Source organism: Vitis vinifera, chromosome 5, assembly GCF_030704535.1.
Source record: "Vitis vinifera cultivar Pinot Noir 40024 chromosome 5, ASM3070453v1".
Classification (NCBI taxonomy): domain Eukaryota; kingdom Viridiplantae; phylum Streptophyta; class Magnoliopsida; order Vitales; family Vitaceae; genus Vitis; species Vitis vinifera.
The window spans coordinates 3,816,979-3,840,979 of NC_081809.1; the positions used below are offsets into that span (position 1 = coordinate 3,816,979).

At 34.8% G+C, this 24,001-nt stretch overlaps 3 protein-coding genes across 6 annotated transcripts; 2 read left to right on the forward strand and 1 right to left on the reverse strand.

Annotated features, from left to right (window-relative positions):
- The first annotated feature begins 241 nt into the window (after positions 1 to 241).
- LOC100245973 (uncharacterized) lies at positions 242 to 1,456 on the forward strand. 3 transcript variants are annotated; one of them, XM_010651483.3, is made up of 4 exons: positions 242 to 635; positions 731 to 756; positions 874 to 906; positions 996 to 1,456. In XM_010651483.3, exons 1-4 carry the CDS (start codon positions 608 to 610, stop codon positions 1,317 to 1,319), a joined length of 411 nt encoding a protein of 136 aa, XP_010649785.2. In that variant the 5' UTR covers positions 242 to 607; the 3' UTR covers positions 1,320 to 1,456. The 3 variants fall into 3 exon arrangements, with proteins under 3 accessions (XP_010649785.2, XP_059592789.1, XP_010649784.1); XM_059736806.1 differs by lacking the exons at positions 731 to 756; positions 874 to 906 and having other exon boundaries at positions 307 to 635; positions 996 to 1,228; positions 1,271 to 1,456; XM_010651482.3 differs by lacking the exons at positions 731 to 756; positions 874 to 906 and having other exon boundaries at positions 310 to 635.
- Positions 1,457 to 8,789: 7,333 nt separating this feature from the next.
- LOC100263193 (inactive beta-amylase 9) lies at positions 8,790 to 12,131 on the forward strand. The gene is made up of 3 exons (XM_002276741.4): positions 8,790 to 9,248; positions 10,484 to 10,966; positions 11,066 to 12,131. Exons 1-3 carry the CDS (start codon positions 9,003 to 9,005, stop codon positions 11,960 to 11,962), a joined length of 1,626 nt encoding a protein of 541 aa, XP_002276777.1. The 5' UTR covers positions 8,790 to 9,002; the 3' UTR covers positions 11,963 to 12,131.
- A 7,877-nt stretch (positions 12,132 to 20,008) lies between these two features.
- LOC100258055 (tubby-like F-box protein 3) lies at positions 20,009 to 23,433 on the reverse strand. 2 transcript variants are annotated; one of them, XM_002276870.5, is made up of 6 exons: positions 22,850 to 23,433; positions 22,011 to 22,098; positions 21,614 to 21,743; positions 21,349 to 21,528; positions 20,581 to 21,067; positions 20,009 to 20,369 (listed from the first exon to the last, which is right to left on the reverse strand). In XM_002276870.5, the coding sequence occupies exons 1-5, from the start codon at positions 23,102 to 23,104 to the stop codon at positions 20,596 to 20,598; spliced, it is 1,125 nt and encodes a 374-aa protein (XP_002276906.1). In that variant the 5' UTR covers positions 23,105 to 23,433; the 3' UTR covers positions 20,009 to 20,369; positions 20,581 to 20,595. The 2 variants fall into 2 exon arrangements, with proteins under 2 accessions (XP_002276906.1, XP_010649787.1); XM_010651485.3 differs by having other exon boundaries at positions 20,009 to 20,366; positions 22,850 to 23,392.
- Between the last annotated feature and the right edge of the window lie 568 nt (positions 23,434 to 24,001).

The following is a 24,001-nucleotide window of genomic DNA, read 5'->3' on the forward strand; positions in this document are numbered from 1 at the left end:
AAAAGGAAGTAGTTAATGCCAAGTTTTGAATCCAACTGTTTGAGCAGACTTTCCAACAAGACATAAAAAGAAGAGAGAAAAAAAGGAACGATACGTAAGGTGAGAAGCAGTTTTGACTGTTGGAAAGAGTTGAATGAGTTGCCACACCAATCAAAGTGGCATGCCCATCTAACTTCATTATTAACAACCTTTCTATCTGGGCGAAAGAAAAAGGAAGAGCAGTAGGTCGAAGAAGAAGAGCGGTTGCCTTTTGAAAGGCAGATCCCCAAAGCCAAAACCTAGAGTGTTGTATAAAACCTGTCAGCTGGTCAAACATCAAAAAGACTACACATGGACATATCACCATTCCCCTCTATATATTGCGAATGTCCACAGTCCAATCTCCCTACACCTTCAACCCACACACACTTACACAGTTAACACAAAAAATCTACCTCATCTCAGCTTCCACCACACACCTCTCTTTCTCCTTCGCAACCACCACCATCTGAAAGGGCTGATCAATTTGCATTTTGGGAAGGCTAAATGAGACCACCACCCGGGCCACCAGGGCCACCCGGTCCACCTGGTCCATTATTTCCAGGGGGCTTTCTCGGTGGTTTTGTTAATGGCTTGTGCTCCACTGTATCTTCTTGGTTAGTATCATTCCTTTCATCTTCTACTCTGTTTATATCGTTAGTATCAAAACCCCGACTGTACATAATGGAGTCACTCTCTCCCATACCCGTAGGTTTCTTCAACTGGGGGTTGATAAAGGTGAGATTGATGATTTTTACCAGTAACCTAGCAAGTGCATGGCTGATTATTCACTTCTTTAGGCAAAGCTTGTTTATTACAACATATTTTATATTTTCTAAATTGTTTCTTTGACAGATTTCACAATCATCTCAATTTGAACACTATCTAGTGAGAAAACTCTGCATCATTGCGTTAATTTGTGCGAAGACTACGGAAAATTTTCTTCATAACTTACTCTTTGTATTATGCTTTTGCAGCTTCTACTTCTTGTGCTGTTGCTGCCTACTGCAAGACTGCTTCGGTGGTCCTCCCCAGCCGGCTGGGCCACCTGGGCCACCTGGGCCTCCTCCCCCACCCCCTTCTGCACCTCCTCCGCTAGCACCTGGGCCTCCTCTTCCGCCTGGTCCGCCTCTGGGACCTTTTTTCGGTCCACCAGACCCACCAGGTTCTCCTGGACCACCTGGTTTCCCACCAGGACCTCCTGGCCCACCTGGTGGCCCACCAGGACCTCCTGGCCCACCTGGTGGCCCACCAGGACCTCCTGGCCCACCTGGATGGTGACAGGGGCCCTCAACTTCTAACCCATATTTCACCTTATTTGCTAGAGATGTGTGTATTGAGAGTTGAACCAGTTTTCTTGGGTTTCTCTCTTTCTATTAATGTCCTCTAATTTTATATATCATTTTATGAATCATGTAAAAGTTTACTGTTTGAAAAATATGGATGAATTGAGAGCCTAAAAAATTGGGTTTCATGGAGAATATATTTTGGGGAAAATAATCCTCAAATCATGCACTAAAATAATAACTTTCTAAGAATACCCTTCAATCCGTTGAAAGTGGGTTGCCACCTATACAAGGCAATTTGACAATCATACTTAATTAGACCTCGCTTATATAATTGTCACATCACTCAATACTACTTTAATCTCTATTTCAAACATGTTAATAATAATATTATTTTTATCTAAAAGTAATAATGTTAGTAACTAAAAGTATAATCGTAGATAACGTGGATATTATTTTCACCAAAAACTAAAAGTAACCATGTAAGTGACTAAAAGTACTATTATAGATAACATTATATATTAACTTATTTAGTTTTTTATTATCATTGTTATGATTTTGACATTGATCATGAAATAATATGCCAAAAAAATGCACATAATGTACTTTATAAAAACATTATTTATTAAAAAAATAAAAACAATTTTAATGGTTTAAAATTTTAATTAAACAAAAATGTGTGTGTGTTACATTTTTAATTAAAAAAAATTAGTTTTTCTTTTTTATTCTTTTTAAATATCATATAATATGATGAGAATTGTGAATTTTATATTAAAAAATTTAATGCAAATTGTGGACCCGCGTTTTTCACATGCATCCCTACTTGAATGGTGACTCTCTTATTATTTATTTGATAAAAATTTGATTTTTTGAAAAAGACTTGGAGTCGCCATTTATTTTCGTTTTATTTTTTTAAAGAGAAAACAAAATAAGAAAGAAAACTTTGTGTGACTCCTTATTTGGAAAAAAACATGTATGTAAAAACCAAATTTGGATTTGGAGGTCAAGTTATCTATTGGGAATGTACGATTGTGAGCCGTAGCACCCCTCTAAGCCATATACATATGGTTTCTATTAAACGAATTAAAAAAATTGTGACAATTAATTAATTAATCATGGACACCAAGATTTAAGGAATGAAACAATATAGACAAAGATGATGATAAAATAAAATTACAAGAATGTACAAAACAAATAATAATAGAATTATGCAAATTGATTTATTGAACTAATTAGAAAAAAAGATATTTGAAAGAATTAGTTTTCAAGAAATTTCAAATGATTTTATTAAAAACAATTTTGAATTAGTGATTTCAATTTATTTATTTACAAAAAAGAAGTTTCAATTTATTTTCAATTAATGATTTGATTCAATTTCATTTGTATTTAATTAAAAAAAAATTATTTACAATTATCAAAATAATTTATTACAAAATTTCAATTTGGTAACAAAAATTATTTTTACTTGCTTTTTACCATAAATGAATGAATTTTTACAATTTTATTTAAAAAAGTATTTTGATTTATTTTCATTTAAGAAAAGTAACTTATACAAATTATTAAAATATATATATATAACTTTATTTGCAAAATAATTTTTAATTAAAAAAAGACTTTTGTAGCTTTATTTACAAAAATATTAAAATTCAATCCAACTTTATTAATAATAAAAAATTATTTAATAGAAAAGAGAATTTTTACAAAATTATTTAGAAAAATGTATTAATCCCTATTTTATTTATAAAAAAAATTATTATGGTTTTATTAAATAAAAAAAAAGATTAATTGAAGAAGAGATTTTATCTTTATTTGATTTAAAAGAAAAAATTTTCAATTTTATTAGAACTAAAAAACAATAATAATAATAAATAAATAAAAATAAATGAATGAATAAATAAAACTTTGATTCTCTTTCAGATTTGGATTTTATAAATAAATAAATAAGAGTTTATCCGAATTTATTTAAAGAAAACCAATTTTTCATGTTTTATTCACCAAAAGGTGTTTTAAACCTTTATTTTATTTTATTTTATTTTTTGGAAAAAAAAATCTTTACAATTTTGACATAAAATAAATTTTGACTTAGTTATTATTATTATTATTTATTATTATTTTTTTTTATTTTTTAAAAAACATAACCTTATCTACAAAGAAGAATTTTCCTTAACTTTACTAAAGAGGGAATTTTATTTATTTTTTATTTAAAAAAAAACATTTTCACAATTTTATTTACAAAAGAATTCTATTCCAATTATGTTTACTTACAAAAGATATCTTGATCATTTAAATAAAAAAAAAAAAAAAAAAATTCTTAATTTTGTGAAAAAATAAAAAAAAGTTTTTGAAAGGAATGATTTCAATTCTTTGTATCATTGTATTAAAAAAAAAAGGTTTGAATTTTATTATTAAAAGAATAATTGAAGTTTGTATATAAAAAGAGTGATTTAAATTTCCTAAAATACAAGATTTCAATTTCGTTAAAAGAAAAAAAAAAATAATAAAAGAAGATATTTGTTGAAAGTAAAAAAGGCCACTTTTTAAGGAATAGGATTTCAAAATTGCAAAGACAAAAAAAAAATAAAAAAGTTTATTTGATAAGAATTGCTTGGATTTTATAAATAAAAAAGTATTCATTTATTTATTTTATTAGGAAAATGACTTAAAAAATTTATTATTAGAAAAATGATATCATATTTTAACCAAATCTTCAGCTTTATAATAAAATATTAAAAAAGTAATAATAATCTCAAATATAATAATAAAAAATTATTTTTATAACAATATAAAATATAAAATTAAATAAATGAATGAATACAATGTGCACACTAATAATAAAATCCATGCTTACCAAATAAACACACAAAAATAAATAAGAAGAAAAGTAAGATATTTACAGGGATATGTGCACAAATTGACGAATATAAATATTAAAAAAAATCGATATTTGCATCATTGATAAACCAAAAAAAAAAAAAACTATATATACAAAAATAACATATAGAATAAAACCAATATATACAAAAATAAATAAATAAATAGGAGGATATGGATAAACATACAACTTTATAGTGCAATGCAATCTCATTAGCATTGGCTCTCCATAACTTCCCAAACAAAGCTCAAAAAATACAAACCAAAATCTCTCAACCTCACTACACAGACACTAAAAAAAATACCAAGAAATCGAGAGAATTTAGAGTCATCTCCCCCCTCTCTTCTCAAGCTGCCAGTGATCCTTTTATCCCAAATTCGGTTCTGCCAACTTTTTGCCCATGCCCATATCCTGCTTCAACCACCCCAATTGCTCTCATTTTGCTCTTCTGCTCTCAACACAATGCTAAAACATAAAGAAATACAAGAAATGTCACAGCCCATTGAAAATATTTTAATCAAGCCCAAATCACATAAGTTAGAAACCTAAATCAATAACTATGCAAGCCCAACATCTCAAATAAAAAAATCAAGTCCAATTAAGAAAACAAGCCCAACTTAAAAATGCAATCTAAATACCAACAAAACCAGAACCCAAATAATATTGAAAGTAGGTCTGAACCTGAATTCAACCCCAAAACAGTTACTATGTAAACCAAGATGAAAATTTTCTTTTTACCATTAATCCCACCTTGAAACCAAACAACGATGGTAGAAAGGATGACAATAGAGTTGAGCGGCATGACGACCATGAGTCACTCGGCTGGAAGCAGAAATGGATGAACGCTCTTTTGCGTCAACCATGGATACAATTTTTCATATTAGAAAATCTGAGAGAATGAAAGCGAAAAGATGTAGGGAAAATAGAGAGAGAGAGAGAAGTGTGGTTGGAAGAGATTGTCGATTGGCAGTGGCGCCGCCGATAGTGGTGCCGCTGGTTGTGGTGTCGCTAGCAGTGAGAGGGGTAGTGTCGTGGGTATGAAAATGGGAAGGAAGGGAAAAGAAAATGTAAAGAAAAAAAGAAAATAGAAGAAAAATGAAAGAGAAGACTGAGAGGCGGGTATGAGAAAAATCGGATATAAATGAGAAGGTTAAAGTTTTGTTTTGAAATGAATGATGGGGATTTGATGAAAAAAGAATAAGAAAGACTCAGATTAAATCTCTAACAAAAATTGGATTTAAAAGTTAAAAGAAATAAACCTAATAATCATTGACCAAAAGTCTTAAGATAAATAATATGTATATATATATAAACAAAAAATAAAAATAAAAATAAAAATAAAAGAGTTTAAGACAAATTTTGGGGTCTACAAATATATCCATCTTTGGTAGAGTTCTCGAGTGTAAGGAATATGAATGATGAAGTGGAATGAAAGTGTGAACAATGAGTGGAATGAAGTGAACTCTACTTAAGAACAAGAGAGACCTCAAAAGTGTCTTAGTGTAACACGATGCCCTCAAACAAAAACAAAAACAAAGGGGCTCTAAAACCCTAAAAAGAGGGCAAGAACGTATCAAGCAAGAAAATAAAACTCCTATGATGCCTCTAAAGTTACACTGTGATCCAAACTATCCCTGAAAAGTCTCCAAAGTAACTCGAAAATCAATATCGAAGTTGAGTAGCAGTCAAACCACCAAAAAGTATAGGAATAAGTACAAAGGGAAAAACCATACATCTATTATACGAAAACAGGATGAAATATGAAGTTGCGAGGACAAAGTGTGCAAAGACTAAAGTCACCTAAATCTAAAGGAAAGGATGAGACGCAGTCACCATGATCGAAAACACTTAAAATAGATGAGAAGGAATGGGATGCGGTCGCAATAACCGAAATCACTTAAAGTTTTGCTTTGTTTGGTGACAGCCCACCTTTATGGTCGAAAGGTAATCTTGAAAGAATGCCTAAAATTATTATTTTAATGCATGATTTATGGGTTATTTTTCCTTACTCTCCATGATTTTCTTGTTTTTAGATTCTCAATCGGTTCATATTTTTCAAATTGGTGACAGCCCACCTTTATGGCCAGAAGATAGTATTGAAAAAATGCCTAAAATTATTATTTTAATGCTATGGGTTACTTTTTCTTACTCTCCATGATTTTCTCATTTTTAGATTCTTAATTGATTCATATTTTTCAAATTATAGACCTTTACATGATTATCCTTTAATTTTAAAGATATATAGTATTTTATCAAAGGTTATTTTATTGTAACAATCGAGCGAAGGCACACGTCTTTTTAATTTTATAGAAAATAATATTAAATATCAATGAGGAAACTTAAAGGCAAAGGAACATCACATGAGCCACAGCGCATTGCTAAAACATTATCCATAGTCTATAGACTACATCATTTGTCTTCACTTCAATTCTCTAAACTTGTGAAGCAAGTATCTAAAAATAGGCCACTATTTCTTGCCTTGTATGAGAGTTGAAAGTGGTCTTTGAAGATAACATCTTGTATCATTCAAAAATTAAAAGAGAGAGGGAGGGAAGGAGAAGGAGGGAAAGGGAGGGAGGCACGGTAGACTATTGGATGATGGGTATGGAAAGAGTCCTTCTTGCAGCCACATTTAAAAAATGATTTTCGGTCTAATTCAGGTGGCCAATGGATGGCCTTGGATTTCTCATCTTGATAATTAAAATTTGACAAGAGGCCTGAGGGGCATGAGAAAAGACACGTATATGTATAGTTATGAGGTGACACAAATATGTTAAAATATATGGGGGTGGTTTGGCCTGGCTAGGTGGATGAAGTGGCACCTTTTTCCACAAGCCTCAGCAATACAGAATGATTGAGAGGTGACGGCCACATGTGGTCATGGTGGAGCCACAAATAATTGAAAATGGGTATTATCCATATCCATTCACCGCCAAGTATGGAACTGGACGGTTGCCCACCCTCTCTTTTGCCTTATGCCAAAGCAATCCGGCAGGCACTGAACAAAATCTTAAATCACAATACCATATTCCTATACGTGTCAATTGCCTATTCCAAACAACTCAACCATTGAACAGGTATAGAATTAGGCACGTCTGCGCTGTGCTTCTTCAGGGAACCCATGTCCAAAAACAAGGAAACAAAACATTAAAGAAGCCCACTGCTGCCTCAATGCTTGGGTCTATAGTTTCTCTGGCTTTTCTTTCCTACTTTGGCATTTCCTTTGTTTGGGGAATCACACAACCATACCTTATTAAAAATAAAACAAAATTTTTAAGAACAGAAAGATTGCCTTTTCATCACAAGTGTAAAATGAAAAAGTAATCCCTAATACATAAAGAATAATTTCTATATACTTATAAAAATATCCTTATTTATTAAATTGTTTTAAGGTTAAAAAGAAGTTAATCATAGTTTTAGAAAAAACTCTAACCCGTTTGATCATGAATCCCGATATTGTTTCTGATCTATATAACATTTGAAACTTTTTATCATTAAAATATTAAAACAAAATTAAACCATTTTCGAAAATTATTACAAGTTGAACACATTTTATGTGTTTTTTTAAAAAATATTATAAATAATTTTTAAAATTTTATTAAATACCCATCTTTTAAAAAAAATATTTTTTAAAATAACTGTTAACCATATTTTTAGAATGATAGTATAATTCTCATTTCAAAAAATCTAAGCCCAATTGAAAAAATAAATCCCTAGGATGATTTCGGCACACTCGAACAAGATTTACAATTACAAAGTGAATTTTGAAATTGGGTGATGAAACACCTTTTATTTTATATATATATATATATATATATATATATATATATATATAAAGCTCGATCCATATCCTAATTTCTAGTAAATTTTAATTTCACAATACGCACAAAAAAGAGGGGCATTTTTTGATAGAATCAAATCATTAAAAGGCACCAGTGATGCGTTGGATGGTGAAGTTTTTGTTTAGATCCCCATACACATGGGCCTCTATCCATTTTGAACACGCACCGCCAATCAAGATCCACCTGGACGTGAGTCAGCAGGCTTCTACAGGCAGGATGACTAAGCGCCACGTGTGAAGCCAATCCAGAACATCATCATTTACAACTTGTGAAATAAATGGTGGCTAAGACTCGGTTTGGAATCTCACTTTCCACCTCATCAAATACACCACGTCTCTTCGCACCCACAGAGAGACCCTGTGGTCGGCCCATTCTTATGAATACCTGACCCACTTGTCTAGGAAAATGTTTTTCCTACCAAATTTGACTAATATTATTATAATTTTAAATTAAAAATTTTTAAAAATGTTTTTGAATAATTTATTAATTCAATTTTAATAATTTATTTAATATTTAAAAACTGAAAAGAATTCCACAATTTTGACTATTAATAAATTGAGATAATTATTTATTTATTAGTGAATATTTAATAAATACTATATATTTTAACTAGTTTTAAAAATAAGGTAACAGAAAACGAAACCTAGTTCTATAATTTTGTTTAAAATTAATAAAAAAAGAAAAAAAAAATACTTTTGATAGAAGAATTTTATACTTTCGAACAGGACACGCGGCGGATCTTAAAGGACTTTTTTTTTCCCAAAATGCCCCTCTTGTGTCGATCCTTCTGTATATAACTTACGGGGCTCCGACTCTCCTGTCTTCACATTCCGATTTTCTCTCCTACGTTTTTCCCTCATTTTCTTCCACGACTAGCATTCCTGCAAAATTTCATTCCTTGGGAATTTCTGTTTTGGTTTTCATCTTCTCGTTTATTTGATCGAGAAGTGAGATTTTGGGGTTTGAAAAGTTAGGTTTTGAGGTATGGAGGCTTTGGTGATTGGGACTTCTCAGGCTCAGATCGGGAGAGCACGTTTGGCTTACAGGAAGCTAGGATTTTATAATCCGGCGGCTCAGGGTTTCTCTCGGACGACTAGGATCTGTTTTGATCATTCCCAGAGATGGAGAACGGATGGTGTTCGACTTAGTTTGAACGCTGTCCATTCGGAAGTTCTCCGATCTGAGAAAGTTTCCGGCGATGTGTCTACTTCTGCTAGAAGATCCAAGCCAGTAAGTTCGTTTTTGTTTTTCTGTTTTTAGGAACTTTTGTTTGGTTGCTGGGAAACGGAAGAAAAAAGAAAAAAAAAATGATTTTTATGTGGTCTGTTATTTGTTTGGGCTCGATCACTCGAGGTTTTTTTTCTCTTCGAGAATGAAAATTTTATTTGTATTCAAATTTGCAAACAGAACATCAAGTCTTGAGGTTCGCTTTGAAATTTATATCTTCTTTTGCAACTTTCTTCCAGAAATTGCTTGCTTTTCTCCGCTGATTATCCCTTTACATCTGTTTGGTGGTCATTAAGATCGAGGGAAATGAAAAATAACATTTGGAATTGTTTTTGTTTCAGAAATGGAAAAGGTCGTGTATTTGACTTGATTTGGCTTGAAATTTAAGAATTTTCAGTTCTTTAATTTCCCTTTTTTCCTCAGCAACCAACCTAGGTGTGGACGCTATGTGTACCCTTCTTTAGTTTATTTGCATGACAGTAAAGGACTCCTCTGGTATTTTGAATTTAAATGGGAAGTATAAACAAAGGTCCTTATTATTTGGAGATATAGCTCTGAGTTGAAACTGTTTAAATTTTCTACTATATTTTCCCAATTTTCTCGGCAATCAAACTTAGGATAAGATGATAACCCTTTACCATGAGAGAGACTTGCAAAGTTATCATTTATAATTGTCCTATATACTCTGTTGTCATAAGATGTCCACAACTTGTGTTATTTTGACATGATCTATCTGATCTGTCTAAACCAGTCCCACCTTAGTAATTGTTAGATAAGGGCACTGTTAGAAACCATATCTCTATATGGAACCCTGTTTAAATTTTCTACTATATTTTCCCAATTTTCTCGGCAATCAAACTTAGGATAAAATTTTAACCCTTTACCATGAGAGAGACTTGCAAGGTTATCATTTATAATTGTCCTATATCTCTGTTGTCATAAAATGTCCACAACTTGTGTTATTTTGACATGATCTATCTGATCTGTCTAAACCAGTCCCACCTTAGTAATTGTTAGATAAGGGCACTGTTAGAAACCTTATCTCTATATGGAACCCTGTATATCGGAAAGATGCCTCAACTTTCTTATTGAAAGTAAAAGAGAACAATTTTGCTTTTTGGATGGTTCAAACTATTAAAGTTTCTTGCTTTTCTATAATTCAAGCTAATCATCTTTCTCCTGTTAAAATCTGATTATGCTGGTATTATCATATTGTTCTGTTGCTTTTATTGTTTCAGGTTGATGGTGTAAGATTATATGTTGGCCTGCCCCTGGATATAGTATCCGACTGCAATACACTAAATCAGGTGAAAGCAGTTTCAGCTGGATTGAAGGCTCTAAAGCTAATGGGGGTGGATGGTGTTGAGCTCCCAGTCTGGTGGGGAATAGCTGAGAAGGAAGCCATGGGAAAATATGATTGGTCTGGCTACCTTGCAGTTGCAGAGATGGTTCAAAAAATGGGTCTCAAGCTTCATGTTTCACTGTGTTTCCATGCATCCAAACAACCAAAAGTCTCTCTTCCCCAGTGGGTATCACAGATTGGTGAAGTGCAGCCTGATATATTCCATACAGATCGGTTGGGGCAGCATTACAAGGAGTGCTTATCTCTGGCTGTTGATGATCTTCCTGTTCTAGATGGAAAGACACCAATCCAAGTTTACCATGACTTCTGTGAGAGTTTCAAGACTTCGTTCTCACATTTCATGGGCTCAACAATCACAGTAAGAATCTGGATCCCACAACTCTATTGTCATATATTCCTGGTATCTTATTTGGGGTAATGACACTTAAAGTGGATTCTGGTATTTTCTATTTTGCAGGGCATCTCAATGGGTCTAGGCCCAGATGGTGAGCTTCGATATCCTTCTCATCACAGGGTAAGCAAAAGGGGTAAAGTCCCTGGGGTTGGAGAATTTCAGTGTTATGACAAAAACATGCTCAGCCTTCTCAAGCAACATGCTGAAGCAACTGGAAATCCGTATTGGGGTCTCGGTGGTCCTCATGATGCCCCCCAGTATGATGGGATGCCAAACTCGAACAACTTCTTCAGGGAGCATGGCGGATCATGGGAGACTCCATATGGTGATTTCTTCCTTTCTTGGTACTCAAACCAGCTAATATCTCATGGAAGTAGCCTCCTTTCCCTTGCTTCTACAGTTTTCTGCAACTCTCCCGTTGCAATTTCTGGCAAGGTCCCAGTCGTTCATTCATGGTACAAAACCCGCTCGCACCCTTCTGAGCTAACAGCTGGCTTCTACAACACAGTTGACAAGGACGGCTATGAAAGGATTGCTGAAATTTTTGCAAAAAATTCATGCAAAATGATCTTACCGGGAATGGACCTGTCAGACGATCACCAGCCGCAGGAGTCCCTCTCTAGCCCTGAATTATTACTCGCACAAATCAAGTCTGCTTGCAGAAAGAGAGGAGTTCAGATTTCTGGGCAAAACTCGTCTGTTTCAGGAGCACCTGGTGGTTTCGAACAGGTAAAGAAGAATTTGCTGGGCGAGGATGGAGTTGTGGACTTGTTCACTTATCAGAGAATGGGAGCCTATTTCTTCTCCCCTGAGCATTTTCCTTCATTTACTGAGTTGGTTCGGAGCCTGAGTCAACCAGAGATGCTCTGGGATGACATGCCTAACGAAGAGGAAGAAGTTGGTGAATCATTGCCGGTAGGATCAAGTTCAGACAAGAATCTCCAGATGCAAGTGGCTTAGTAAGAAGTAGTAGTAAAACTGTATCCATGTGAATAGGGCATCATATTAAATAGACCCATTATTAGAAGAGGTTGTATTAGATATGATAGCCATACAAATTCTATGGAACCATGTACTGATTATATTTTCAAACAAAAGCTGAATTATAAGGAAGAAGTATTGCTTGGCATGTTCAGTCCCCAACACAATCTTTATTGCTTAATTGCTTAATTGCTACCCTGAAATGACCGTCCAACCTTGAAATTATTTGAATGCCCAACTCTAGAAAGTAGCTATGCGGAATTACCGTGAAGACAGACAAGGAAAGCCATCAACACTATGAAATTGACAATCCAACAAACTCTTTCATCAGTGAAGTAAGCTCCAATAGAATTAACCTCGTAGTTCTTCTCTCGTTTCTCCATTGCATTCTGCATTGGATTTCTCGGTATTCTTGAGTCACAAAATTATTTTTGCTAAATGGATGAAAATAACATTTACTGGTTTCCTGAAACTTATCCATTGGAGGGACCAGGCATACGATGACCTGAGTCCATCGTGCAATCGGGTAAACATCCTCAGGCCGGCCAATAGCTAAATAACTTCTAAAACTTATCCATTGGAGGGACCAGGCATACGATGGCCTGAGTCCATCGTGCAATCGGGTAAACATCCTCAGGCCGGCACATAGCTAAATAACTTCTACTGCTTTCCTGAAACTTATCCATTGGAGGGACCAGGCATACGATGGCCTGAGTCCATCGTGCAATCGGGTAAACATCCTCATCCTCAGGCCGGCACATAGCTAAATAACTTCTACTGCTTTCCTGAAACTTATCCATTGGAGGGACCAGGCATACGATGGCCTGAGTCCATCGTGCAATCGGGTAAACATCCTCAGGCCGGCACATAGCTAAAAAACTTCTACTGCTTTCCTGAAACTTATCCATTGGAGGGACCAGGCATACGATGACCTGAGTCCATCGTGCAATCGGGTAAACATCCTGAGGCCGGCCAATAGCTAAATAACTTCTACTGGTTTCCTGAAACTTATCCATTGGAGGGACCAGGCATACGATGACCTGAGTCGATCGTGCAATCGGGTAAACATCCTGAGGCCGGCCAATAGCTAAATAACTTCTACTGGTTTCCTGAAACTTATCCATTGGAGGGACCAGTCATACGATGACCTGAGTCCATCGTGCAATCGGGTAAACATCCTCAGGCCGGCCAATAGCTAAATAACTTCTACTGGTTTCCTGAAACTTATCCATTGGAGGGACCAGGCATACGATGACCTGAGTCGATCGGGTAAACATCCTGAGGCCGGCCAATAGCTAAATAACTTCTACTGGTTTCCTGAAACTTATCCATTGGAGGGACCAGTCATACGATGACCTGAGTCCATCGTGCAATCGGGTAAACATCCTCAGGCCGGCCAATAGCTAGCAAACCCAAGTCTGTGGAACAGTGGAGAACCAACCCTATCCACGAAGACCCCGGGTTAGATGTGGCGGCTCACTGATTGGCGTATCACGCCACACAAGCCCGCTTGAGAAGACACTTGTTCCATGATGAAGCCGAGATTATGGATTCCATCCATTCGGGCACATGCCAGGAGTGTCTGGACGGATTAGCAGGGTGCCGCTGCTAGATGCCACCTAAACTCAGGGTGCCGCCCTCCTTCGTGGACTAATACAATGGGTCCGTCAAGTCTAACATGATAGGATGACTCCTGGTTACCGTCCCTTCCCAACGTTTCCAATTATCCTTTGACCATCGTCTGAGACATGCCTGAGCAATCAATGACAAGCAAGGCAAGGTATCCTAGGCGCCACTTGCAGAAACAATGACAATTAAGCTCTCTGCCCGAGAATGTTGACCTTGCCCTTGCTACGCCATCCATACACAACAAAGCTATCGAAGGTTATGCAAGTAGACCCCAACCCGAGGGGCAAGTCCATTCCTTTTAAGAGAAAAACCCTCCATACTTCACCTTCTAACTCTCCTCGTTGCAGTGATTTGTCTTTTTATTATGTCCCATAAGATAAGATTATTGGTCACACAAATAGACACTCTTGGGAGTCTGGACAAACAAAATCTTGTATTAAAGTTGAGGATTTACTCTGATATTATTTGTGACGATTAACTATCTTATATTCTTAAAATACGTCTACCTAGTTAAATAAAACCTATACATATAATTTCAAAAACTTATTCCCTTAAATGCATGTGTGATTAAGAGAAATATCGAAATAAAACCTATATAAAATGTCATGAAATTATTTCCTTATTTGACGTGAGATATCGAAATCATCCTCCTATAGACACAACATCTTTACTGCATGTGTCCTATAGGATTATGGAGTTACTAATAAACACCCTTTGAGGTTAGACGAATAAAATCTCATTTTGAGGTTAAGGATCGGTGTTGATAGTAACAATCCACTTCCTCCTATGTACAAGTTATTCACTTTAAGTATAAAGGGCTTCCATCGTTTTAAAATACATTTACTCGATTAAATAAAATTTATATATATAAGGAACTTATTCCTCTAATCAAGTTGGTTTCAAAGCGAATGATGTTTACACAAAAGAGAGTGGATCTTTATACTATTTTGGGTGTAAAGAATCTCATATTAAGGTTGAGAATTGATATTGATATCATTTATAATAACTCACTTCCTCCCATGTACATAATATTTATTCCAAGCCTAAAAAGTTTTGCGAACATCATTCCCTTAACCAGTATGGCTTCAAAGCAAATAATATTCATACAAATAAATAAATAAAATAGCATATCCTTACACCTAGTAACGAAGAGTCTCATTAACATTTTGGATCAAAAGACTAGTTCAATCAACACTTTTTTTTTTCCACTTGTTTTTAAAAGAATTGATATAGATAGGCTCCATAGTAAATCCCAATCTAATCAGCCTTCGTCGACATGGCATCCACATTGGTTGAGGGATGTAATTTTTTTGCAACAAGCAGAAATTGCGGGTAACGTTTCTTTAAGTTATGTTTGGTTCCTCAAAAGTACAAAGAAAAATGATTTTCTCATGTTTGGTTATCCTATAAAATATTCCAAAGAAAATTAAATATAATTAAAATTAGTTAGAAACTTATGCATTTTAAAAGTATTTAATCTTTATATTAATGAATTAAAATAAATAAAATGAGTTTGAAGTAACAAATAAAAATAATTTATCATCTTTAACTCTATTTTTTATTTTCCTTTACTTTTTACTTTTCCTCTCTATTTTTTTTCCTTTGTATTTTCACTCAAATTTTTCAAGAACCAAACACAACCTTACCTTTTCATTTTTTTAAATTACAAATTGAAATAAAAACTTAGAAAAACTAAAATAAATACTATTATTTATATATATATATATATATATATATATTAAATTGAATAAAGATTTAAAAAATATACTTCTTTCAATCTTGAATTTTTTTCTTGAAAATTAATTAATTAAAAAAAGTAAGAAACTAATTTATTTTTCTATGCTTTTATCCTTTTTTTACTAGGGAAATAATGTTCAAACTAGTGAAGAAAAAAGATTAAACTTTAAGATAAAAACCTACCTGACCCATTTTTTGAAGTGGGGGGGGGTGGGGGGGCGGGAGAATTTTCTTCTCCTTTTGCATGACATTTGTGGAAGAAGGGAGGGGGGACCTTCCCATGCACGGGACAAACGGCATAGGCAACTGGCCGAGGGCAGGGCTGCGGGGAAGCCATGCTGGCTGACGGGAGGAATAGGAGAGTGGGTATAGCTGCAGAGAGAAAAAAGTGAGAGGGAGAGAGTTCTGGGGAGTTGGAGGGGAACGCACTCTGGAGGGGGCGGACGAGGAAAGAGGGAGCTAAGACCATCTTCACCCTGAAAGTTCAGGTCTGGCCATTTTCTTAAATCCCATTTTCATTACGTTGTTCTTTCTTTTTTGTTGTTTTGCTTAGATTGCACTTGATTTCCCGGCATGAACTGCCGAAGGGGGAAGGCATGGAGGGACCACAAGATGGTTTTAACCTCTAGGAAGTCATGAGGGTGCTTTAACACACCCATTCCTTCCCCTTGCTTGGTTAGCTGATATCTAGTTGGCTCTATCCTCTTTCAAACCCCATGCATGGCTACCCCTGTAACCCCTCAAGCTCCTCTCCTTCTGTAATGGCCGAAGGTTCACCTGGCGCCACCTGCATGCCTTCTCCGCCGCCGTTGAAGCCAAAGGTTGCATCTCCGCTCCTCTGCGTCCTCCTAGACAACCCCCGCGATCGTCACCCTGCCCATCAAGTCGCCCGCTGCCGGTCGTGGAGTCCCCCACCATTCTCCTCATCCAAGCCCAGCTTGGCCTCATCGGACCTGTTCGCTGTGCTGTTGGCCCTGCGCCAGGCGTGACGCAACCCCGGATCTCGTGCCCGTCGGCGCCCCAGTCACCTACACCGCCCACGGCTCATCCGGCCGTGCTGAGAATTCAGCCATTGACGCCGCCCTCTCATCATGATGAGAGACCCGCCACCCCCACCGCTCTGTCATTCCCGCCTTCTACATCGGCGGCGCTCGTGCCAGGGACCTGGCGAGCCCTGTAACCTCCCACTTCGACAGCCGCCCAGCTTTTCGTCCCGCCGGCAACAGGAAGCTCCGTCCGAGGGTGATGCCCAGGCGAGGGGGGGGGGGAATAAGTTTGTGAGGGGAATGGGTGTTTTGGGCTTGCTCATGACGGCATTGGATTTGGGCTTGGGTTGGAGCACCAGGCCCAAGTTTGTGATGAAGATGGTTGCCTTGGGCTTGCCCATGGCAAGGATATTGGGCTTGAGCAGGAGCCCAGGCCCAAGGATGTTGATGGACTCCCCATGCCAGCCACCCTCGTGGCCCAAGTCCATGTTGAGCTAGCTCATTTGGCTGCCTCAATTCTAAAAAAATCTCTATACCTCTAATCGATAAATTTACTACATTCTAAACTTTACATTTTATTTTCAAAACTTAGGTCCTTAAGTAATTTTTCAAAAATCTCATGTCTTAATTTAATTTTTCAATAATTCGTTTAAATCTTATTTTCATCAATTAGAATTATCATCCCATATTTATCTAGTTATTTAAAGTCTAATCCTTCAAAAATCCCATATCTTAATTTATTTTTTCAACCCTAAAAATTCTACAATTCGTTTAAATCTTATTTTCATCAATTAGAATTATTATCTCATATTCATCTATTTATTTAAAGTCTAATCCTTCCAAAATTTCATGTCTTAATTTAATTTTTTCCATCCTAAAAATTCTAATCTTATTTTCATCAATTATAATTATTATCTCATATTTATCTAGTTATTTAAAGTCTAATCCTTCAAAAATCCCATATCTTAATTTAATTTTTCAATAATTCTTTTAAATCTTATTTTCATCAATTAGAATTATTATCTCATATTCATCTATTTATTTAAAGTCTAATCCTTCAAAAATCTCATGTCTTAATTTAATTTTTTTTCATCCTAAAAATTCTACAATTCGTTTAAATCTTATTTTCATCAATTATAATTATTATCTCATATTTATCTAGTTATTTAAAGTCTAATCCTTCAAAAATCTCATGTCTTAATTTAATTTTTTAATAATTCGTTTAAATCTTATTTTCATCCATTAGAATTATTATCACATATTTATCTAGTTATTTAAAGTCTAATCCTTCAAAAAATCTCATGTCTCAATTTAATTTTTCAATAATTCGTTCAAATCTTATTTTCATCAATTAGAATTATTATCTCATATTTATCTAGTTATTTAAAGTCTAATCCTTCAAAAATCTCATGTCTTAATTTAATTTTTCAATAATTTGTTCAAATCTTATTTTCATTAATAGAATTATTATCCCATATTTATCTATTTATTTAAAGTCTAATCCTTCAAAAATCTCATGTCTTAATTTAATTTTTCAATAATTCGTTCAAATCTTATTTTCATCAATAGAATTATTATCCCATATTTATCTAGTTATTTAAAGTCTAATCCTTCAAAAATCCCATGTCTTAATTTAACTTTTCAATAATTTGTTTAAATCTTATTTTCATCAATTAGAATTATTATCACATATTTATCTAGTTATTTAAAGTTTAATCCTTCAAAAATCCTATGTCTTAATTTAATTTTTCAATCTTAAAAATTTTACAATTCGTTTAAATCTTATTTTCATCAATTAGAATTATTATCTCATATTTATCTATTTAATTAAAGTCTAATCCTTCAAAAATCTCATCTCTTAATTTAATTTATCAATCCTAAAAATTCTACAATTCGTTTAAATCTTATTTTCATCAATTAAAATTATCATCTCATATTTATCTATTTATTTAAAGTCTAATTCTTCAAAAATCTCATGTCTTAATTTAATTTTTCAATCCTAAAAATTCTAAAATTCGTTTAAATCTTATTTTCATCAATTAGAATTATAATCTCATATTTATCTATTTATTTAAAGTTTAATCCTTCAAAAATCCAACGTCTTAATTTAATTTTCAATTTCAAAAACTTCCACTACTCATTTTCTATTCTTTTAAAATGTTATTTCCATTAATTAGCATTATCATTCCATATTTATTTATCTATTCTAATCGTTAAAGTTTAATTCTCCAAAACCCAACTTCCAAATCTAATTTCCAAATCTCAAAAGCTCCATTGTTCATATACCGCTGTCTAATTATTATTCTCGTTATTAATGTTATCACATCCATTTATTTATTCAGTTATCCATATACCTAAGATCTTCTCTAAATAAATTTTCAAGCTTTCAATCTCTAAATTTAAATCTCTCATCCCTAAAATTCCATCTTTCGCAATTATTTACCTAATCTTTATTATTTCACCATCGTTATTATTCCATTCATTTACTTATTCACTCATTCACTTATCCACTCATTTAAAATCCCAAACTCTCCAATCATTTTCAAAATTCCAATTTCGTTCAAATTTAATTTCTAAAATTCTCGTTCTCACATTTAATCTCTGAAAGTCTGATCTTCAAATAAACTCTAAAACTCCAATTTTCCAGTAATCTTCGAGATTCCAATTTTTCAAATAAATTTCAAAAATCTAATTTTCTCTCAAATAGTTTTAATTCTACTCTGGTTTTCAAACGATCTTATGCTCCTCTTGATTTCAATAAACACAAATAAATTTTTCATAATTCCAGAATAATGGAGTCTGTAACATTAAGTCATGCAAAATAAACGGGCTTTAGTGGGGGCTCAACATGGGCAACTTTATGATTGATTGATTGATTATTTGATTTGATTATCATACATGATTGATTTATCCTACTCTCTAACATGCATGAGATTATTCCTAAATTGTGCACTAACCCTCTCTATTGATAGCGCATGGTGGCTCGTTGCCCAGGTATGTACCTACTTTCCCTCTAATCGTTGTCTATACATGTTCCGATTCTTATATGTGCATGATCATTCAAGATATTCATTGATTTACTCATTAATTGCCACATCAGACTGTACATTCCCGATAAGTAACCTGACCCCCGAGCCCGATCCGATTTTTCGTAGATCACCTTTTCCAAAATAAGGAGTCACACTTAGGGTTTTCTTTCTTATTTTGTTTACCCTTTTAAAATAAAACAAAAATAAGTGGTGACTTCAAATCATTTTTCTTAATTAATAAATTTTTTTTTTTTTTAAAGATAAAAATCGAGCTCGCCATCGAGTGGGAAACGCATGAGCCGAAATGCAGGGTCCACACTACCATTTTTGTAATCTTAAAAAAAAAAATTACATTGAATGTCAAGTTAGAAACATAGATAAGATTGAGAAAAAGGCATAAGTTAAAAAAGGAAAAAAAATCACAAAATAAAAACCTAATTTTATAAAAACAAACTTAAATTATTTTTAAAAATTTCTTATTTTGTGATTATTTTTATGTGAATTTGTGGTAACACTTTTTCTTTGGTCCAAAACTGCGGGAAAAAGGTAGCATCTACCGTGGGTCTGTAAATTTTGCATAAATGAAATGCTTCCCGAGCCTCCACAAAACACTAAACCTCCAATGTAAATCATAGAATGAAATGTGGCCCCAAGGAAAATTTAACTTGCATTCCGGGGTCTGCAAAAGTAGCAACACAATAAAGAGGTAGTTCTTTATGAAATATGGTTGTTATGTACAAAGATGGAACACCACATACAGCGCATGGGCTATCTTTCTTAAGTCCCCAACTTCTACTTCAAATTTCATGAAGCCTTCCCGCATTAGGAGCACTAAAAAATAAAAGTAAAGATCAAAATAGAAAATGAAAACCTTGAAACAACCCACCAGCTTCTTCTCATTTGATGTGGGCATTAGCAGGCCCAGCAATTCAATCATATCACCCAAACAGTATTTGAGTATTCATTGCATTGGCCCACTCCACTCTACAATCACCATACCTTCTGCTGTTCCACAAAAAAATTGAAAGACTTAGTAATGCCCAAATTCAGGTGATAGCAGACATGTAAGCTTTTGAAAGGGAATTTGATTAAGGTTGGTTCTCTCATTTCTCAGCTCTTAGTAATAGTACGTTTGCCTAATCACCCATCTGAAATTGAACTGAACCATATCGATCGCTGTAGATTGATATCATTTTAGTGAAGTCCGGGTTCATACCTTTAATGTCATGTGTCATTCACAAGCAATTTTGGTGTCAAAGCTGCTGAGGCAGATTGCAAATGCCTGGAAAGCAGAGATTGGATACCGGTAATCCATGGTAAATAGATCCTTCCCCACTTTTCCGAACTGGAGGATGATCTTCTCATGTTGCTGGCCTGCAGGTCCATCCTCTGGAGAAGCCACCAGCTGAAAGTTTTTCACTGAAGCAACTGTCACCCGTCCATGGAAGTTCAAACACCAGCACTGGAGCTGCTCGTGCCACCTGGGAGCCTTGTTCTTCAACACCAGCGCTCCATCCTTTTTATCGGCTAATGGTTCTGATAAAGAATTTTCCACACTGTGTGATTTCGAGCGGAAAAATGAGAAGGATGGAAAGACATCTGGGTTGCTGAGTCGAATCTCTGTCTGTGTGGGGGTCACTCCCCCTGGTTCAATAGCTGAGGCAGGGATGGAATCCATGCTACACTGCATTCTCCTTGGACCCCTGGTCGTTATCCAAAGAAAAAAAATTATTATTAGCTAGTTGGTTTTTGAAAGTTCTGGCACAGCTGCTGACACCACACCCACATGGGATGTCAGGTGGGATAGCTACTGTAAATAAGTGAAGCTATTAATGGAATTTTTTAACAAGTGATATCTCTTGGAAAATCATCTATAGGAATAGGAAAGTTTCACAAATCCCTTTGGAAAAAGGATCTCCACATATATGTATTTATTAACTTATTTCAGACATCAAACTCCAAATTACTTGGCATAAATACTCACCTAGAACCCAGCACATTCACTTCATATGAGATGTGAGCTACTGGATAGCTTCCAGCAGGGACTCTGGGTGAGACTTGTTTCAAACCCACCAGCCTAGTGGAGCGATTTCGCATAATCTTGGCTCCAGAATGAGGTGGCTGCCCATCATAGACTGTGAACTTGGTTCCTAGAAAATTTGATCTGGTCAAAGGAGAGAAAAAAAAGGGTGAACTTGGAGTCCATGATAGAACAAAAACTGGTCATATTTTAAGAAGTTAGAACACACCTCAATTTTCCAATATAGGTGCTGCTCCCCTTTGACATGTCATCAGCATACAGAGAAATGATATAATCTGTGCAGGTGGTACGTCTGTACTTACGCGCAGCCAAGAGGAACTTTCCATCTTCAGTTAGTGCTGTTTCAGAGACCGGACAAAAGCAAAAGTGTCAATATTCAAAGCTCAGTTAAAGAGAACTTTAAAAAGGAAAGAAGGGCATCTCTCCCCCAAATGCTTTCCAAAAATTTTGGAAAGCAGGAACTCTAGCATTTAATCAAAGCAATTAGGCATCCAAACTCGCCAAACACGGTCAGATCAATGCAAATGTGAACAATGAAATTTTGGTGAACGCATCCGATAGGAAAAACAAAAACCCATACTTATACTGAGAATGCCACTGCTCACCATTAGTTAAACTGAGGTAAAGATAATACGTCTGAGCAGACCGATTCCGTTTTATAAAACACTTGAGTAGAGATTCTCTTGGACCAGGCTGCAAAATTAACCACAACTGTTACATAGCGTACAGACAATTCTGAAGGTTTAAGAATTGCACACCCCATAACTAAATTCCTGAACCCAAAACCAGAATTGGAAAACAAAAATCCAAACAAAACAATTGAAAGTGCTCTGATCAATCCACAACTTCTGCATAACCCACCCTTAACTTGTAAACATTACCATAAATCCTATACATATCACATCATATCTCAAGAACAGCTAAGCTTTCCGAACAGAGAGAGGGAGAGAGAGAGAGGGGAAGGAAGAGGGAGAGAAGGTAAAAAAAAAAATCTTATGAAACTAAGCCTTAAAGGCTCATAGAAACATTTATCAAAGAAATCAAACAACACTCCAGAAAAATTAGCAAGCTGTTGAAGCCAAAGCTGTCCCCTGCACTCTACTACTAATTTTAGCTTAAAATTTCGAGCTAATTTTCCGAATTCCACAATTGCTTGTGCCTTGAAACAATCAAGGATATGCTAAATCCGTTTGGTACAGAAACAAACTAAGAGATTTCTGATTTTTTCTGGGATTTTTCCCTAAAACATTCTCAATATTGAAAGAAAAATGAATCGGAGTTCAGCTCAAAAAATTCACCCATAATTCACAATTCCCGTATCCAAAAAAGACAAGCCAAAACTCATATTCAAGTTCACAACTCGTTCTTCGAACAACCAGAAGGCATAGAAAAATTGAAGCAACAATGAATGAACATCCAGAAACGAATCATAAAACACAAAAACCTGCTTGACCGAAATCGGAAAGGTCAACGAGGCGGAGACTTCCGGCGTCTTGACGAGTTCCTGAGTGATACGGCGCCAGCTCTTGCAGACTCCGGCGCAGGCGACCACATTTTTCCGGGAAGGCCAGGTGGTGTCAGACGCCTCAATTCTGATAAGCACCTCTCTGAGCAGCTCCTCAGGCATCTGAGACCAACAGCTCTGCTCCAACCCATCAACCCACTCGTCTTGAACCACACGATTCCACCTACCCCTCATTTTCCTTCCCAATTCTCAGACCCCAGAACCCAGCTTTAATCCCAGAAACAAGAAAACCATTCTTTTCTTCAAAGATTGAGCTTATGACACCAAAATGTCTGTCGCATGCTCGTAAGCACGAGAAATTTTTTGGAGAAAGGTCTAAAGGGTTCCGGTAACCATTAACATCAGATGAACAGCAATTGCAAATGATATGAGGAGAGAAATTTCTGGGATTGAGAAGATATTTGAGAGAGAGATGTGGTGAGACTGTTATCTTTTGAATGCACTCGTTGAGGGAGGGTGGACCCGTTGGTTAGGTTTAAGGGTGGACCTGGTGGGTTAGGTTTAGTGCTCAACCAAATTTAATCTATATTTAAGTATTTTCTTTTCTTTCCTTATATATTTCACAATTTTTATCTCTTTTAAAAAATAAATAAATCCATTAAAATTTTCATTTTAGTGATATTGAGGGCATGTTTGGTTGTTGTTTTTGAAAACTGTTTTTTGTGTTTAAAAAACAAAATTGTGTTTGAAAACTAAATTTTGAAAAACAATTTTTGTTCTCAAAAATAAAAATAAAAATGTATAGTTGAGTTGATAAAAAAGTTTTTTATAATAAGTAAAATAAAAAATATGTTTAAAAATTATTTTTTTAATTAATAAAGTATTTTTTTCCATTAACTTGATATTATAAATATATAAATAAATTTCATATGCATAATCCATTTAAATTTAAAAAAATTATTCAATTTTGAAATTTTTACACCAATTATAATTTTCTTAAACAAATGATGACTTTGTCACCGTGTGTAAGTATATTGATTTCAATCATTTAAGGAAGAAGAAATGATTTGTGGATGGGAATGGTGATTGGGTGGAGCTCATCTTTGTGAAAACACAAAAAAAGAAAGCTAA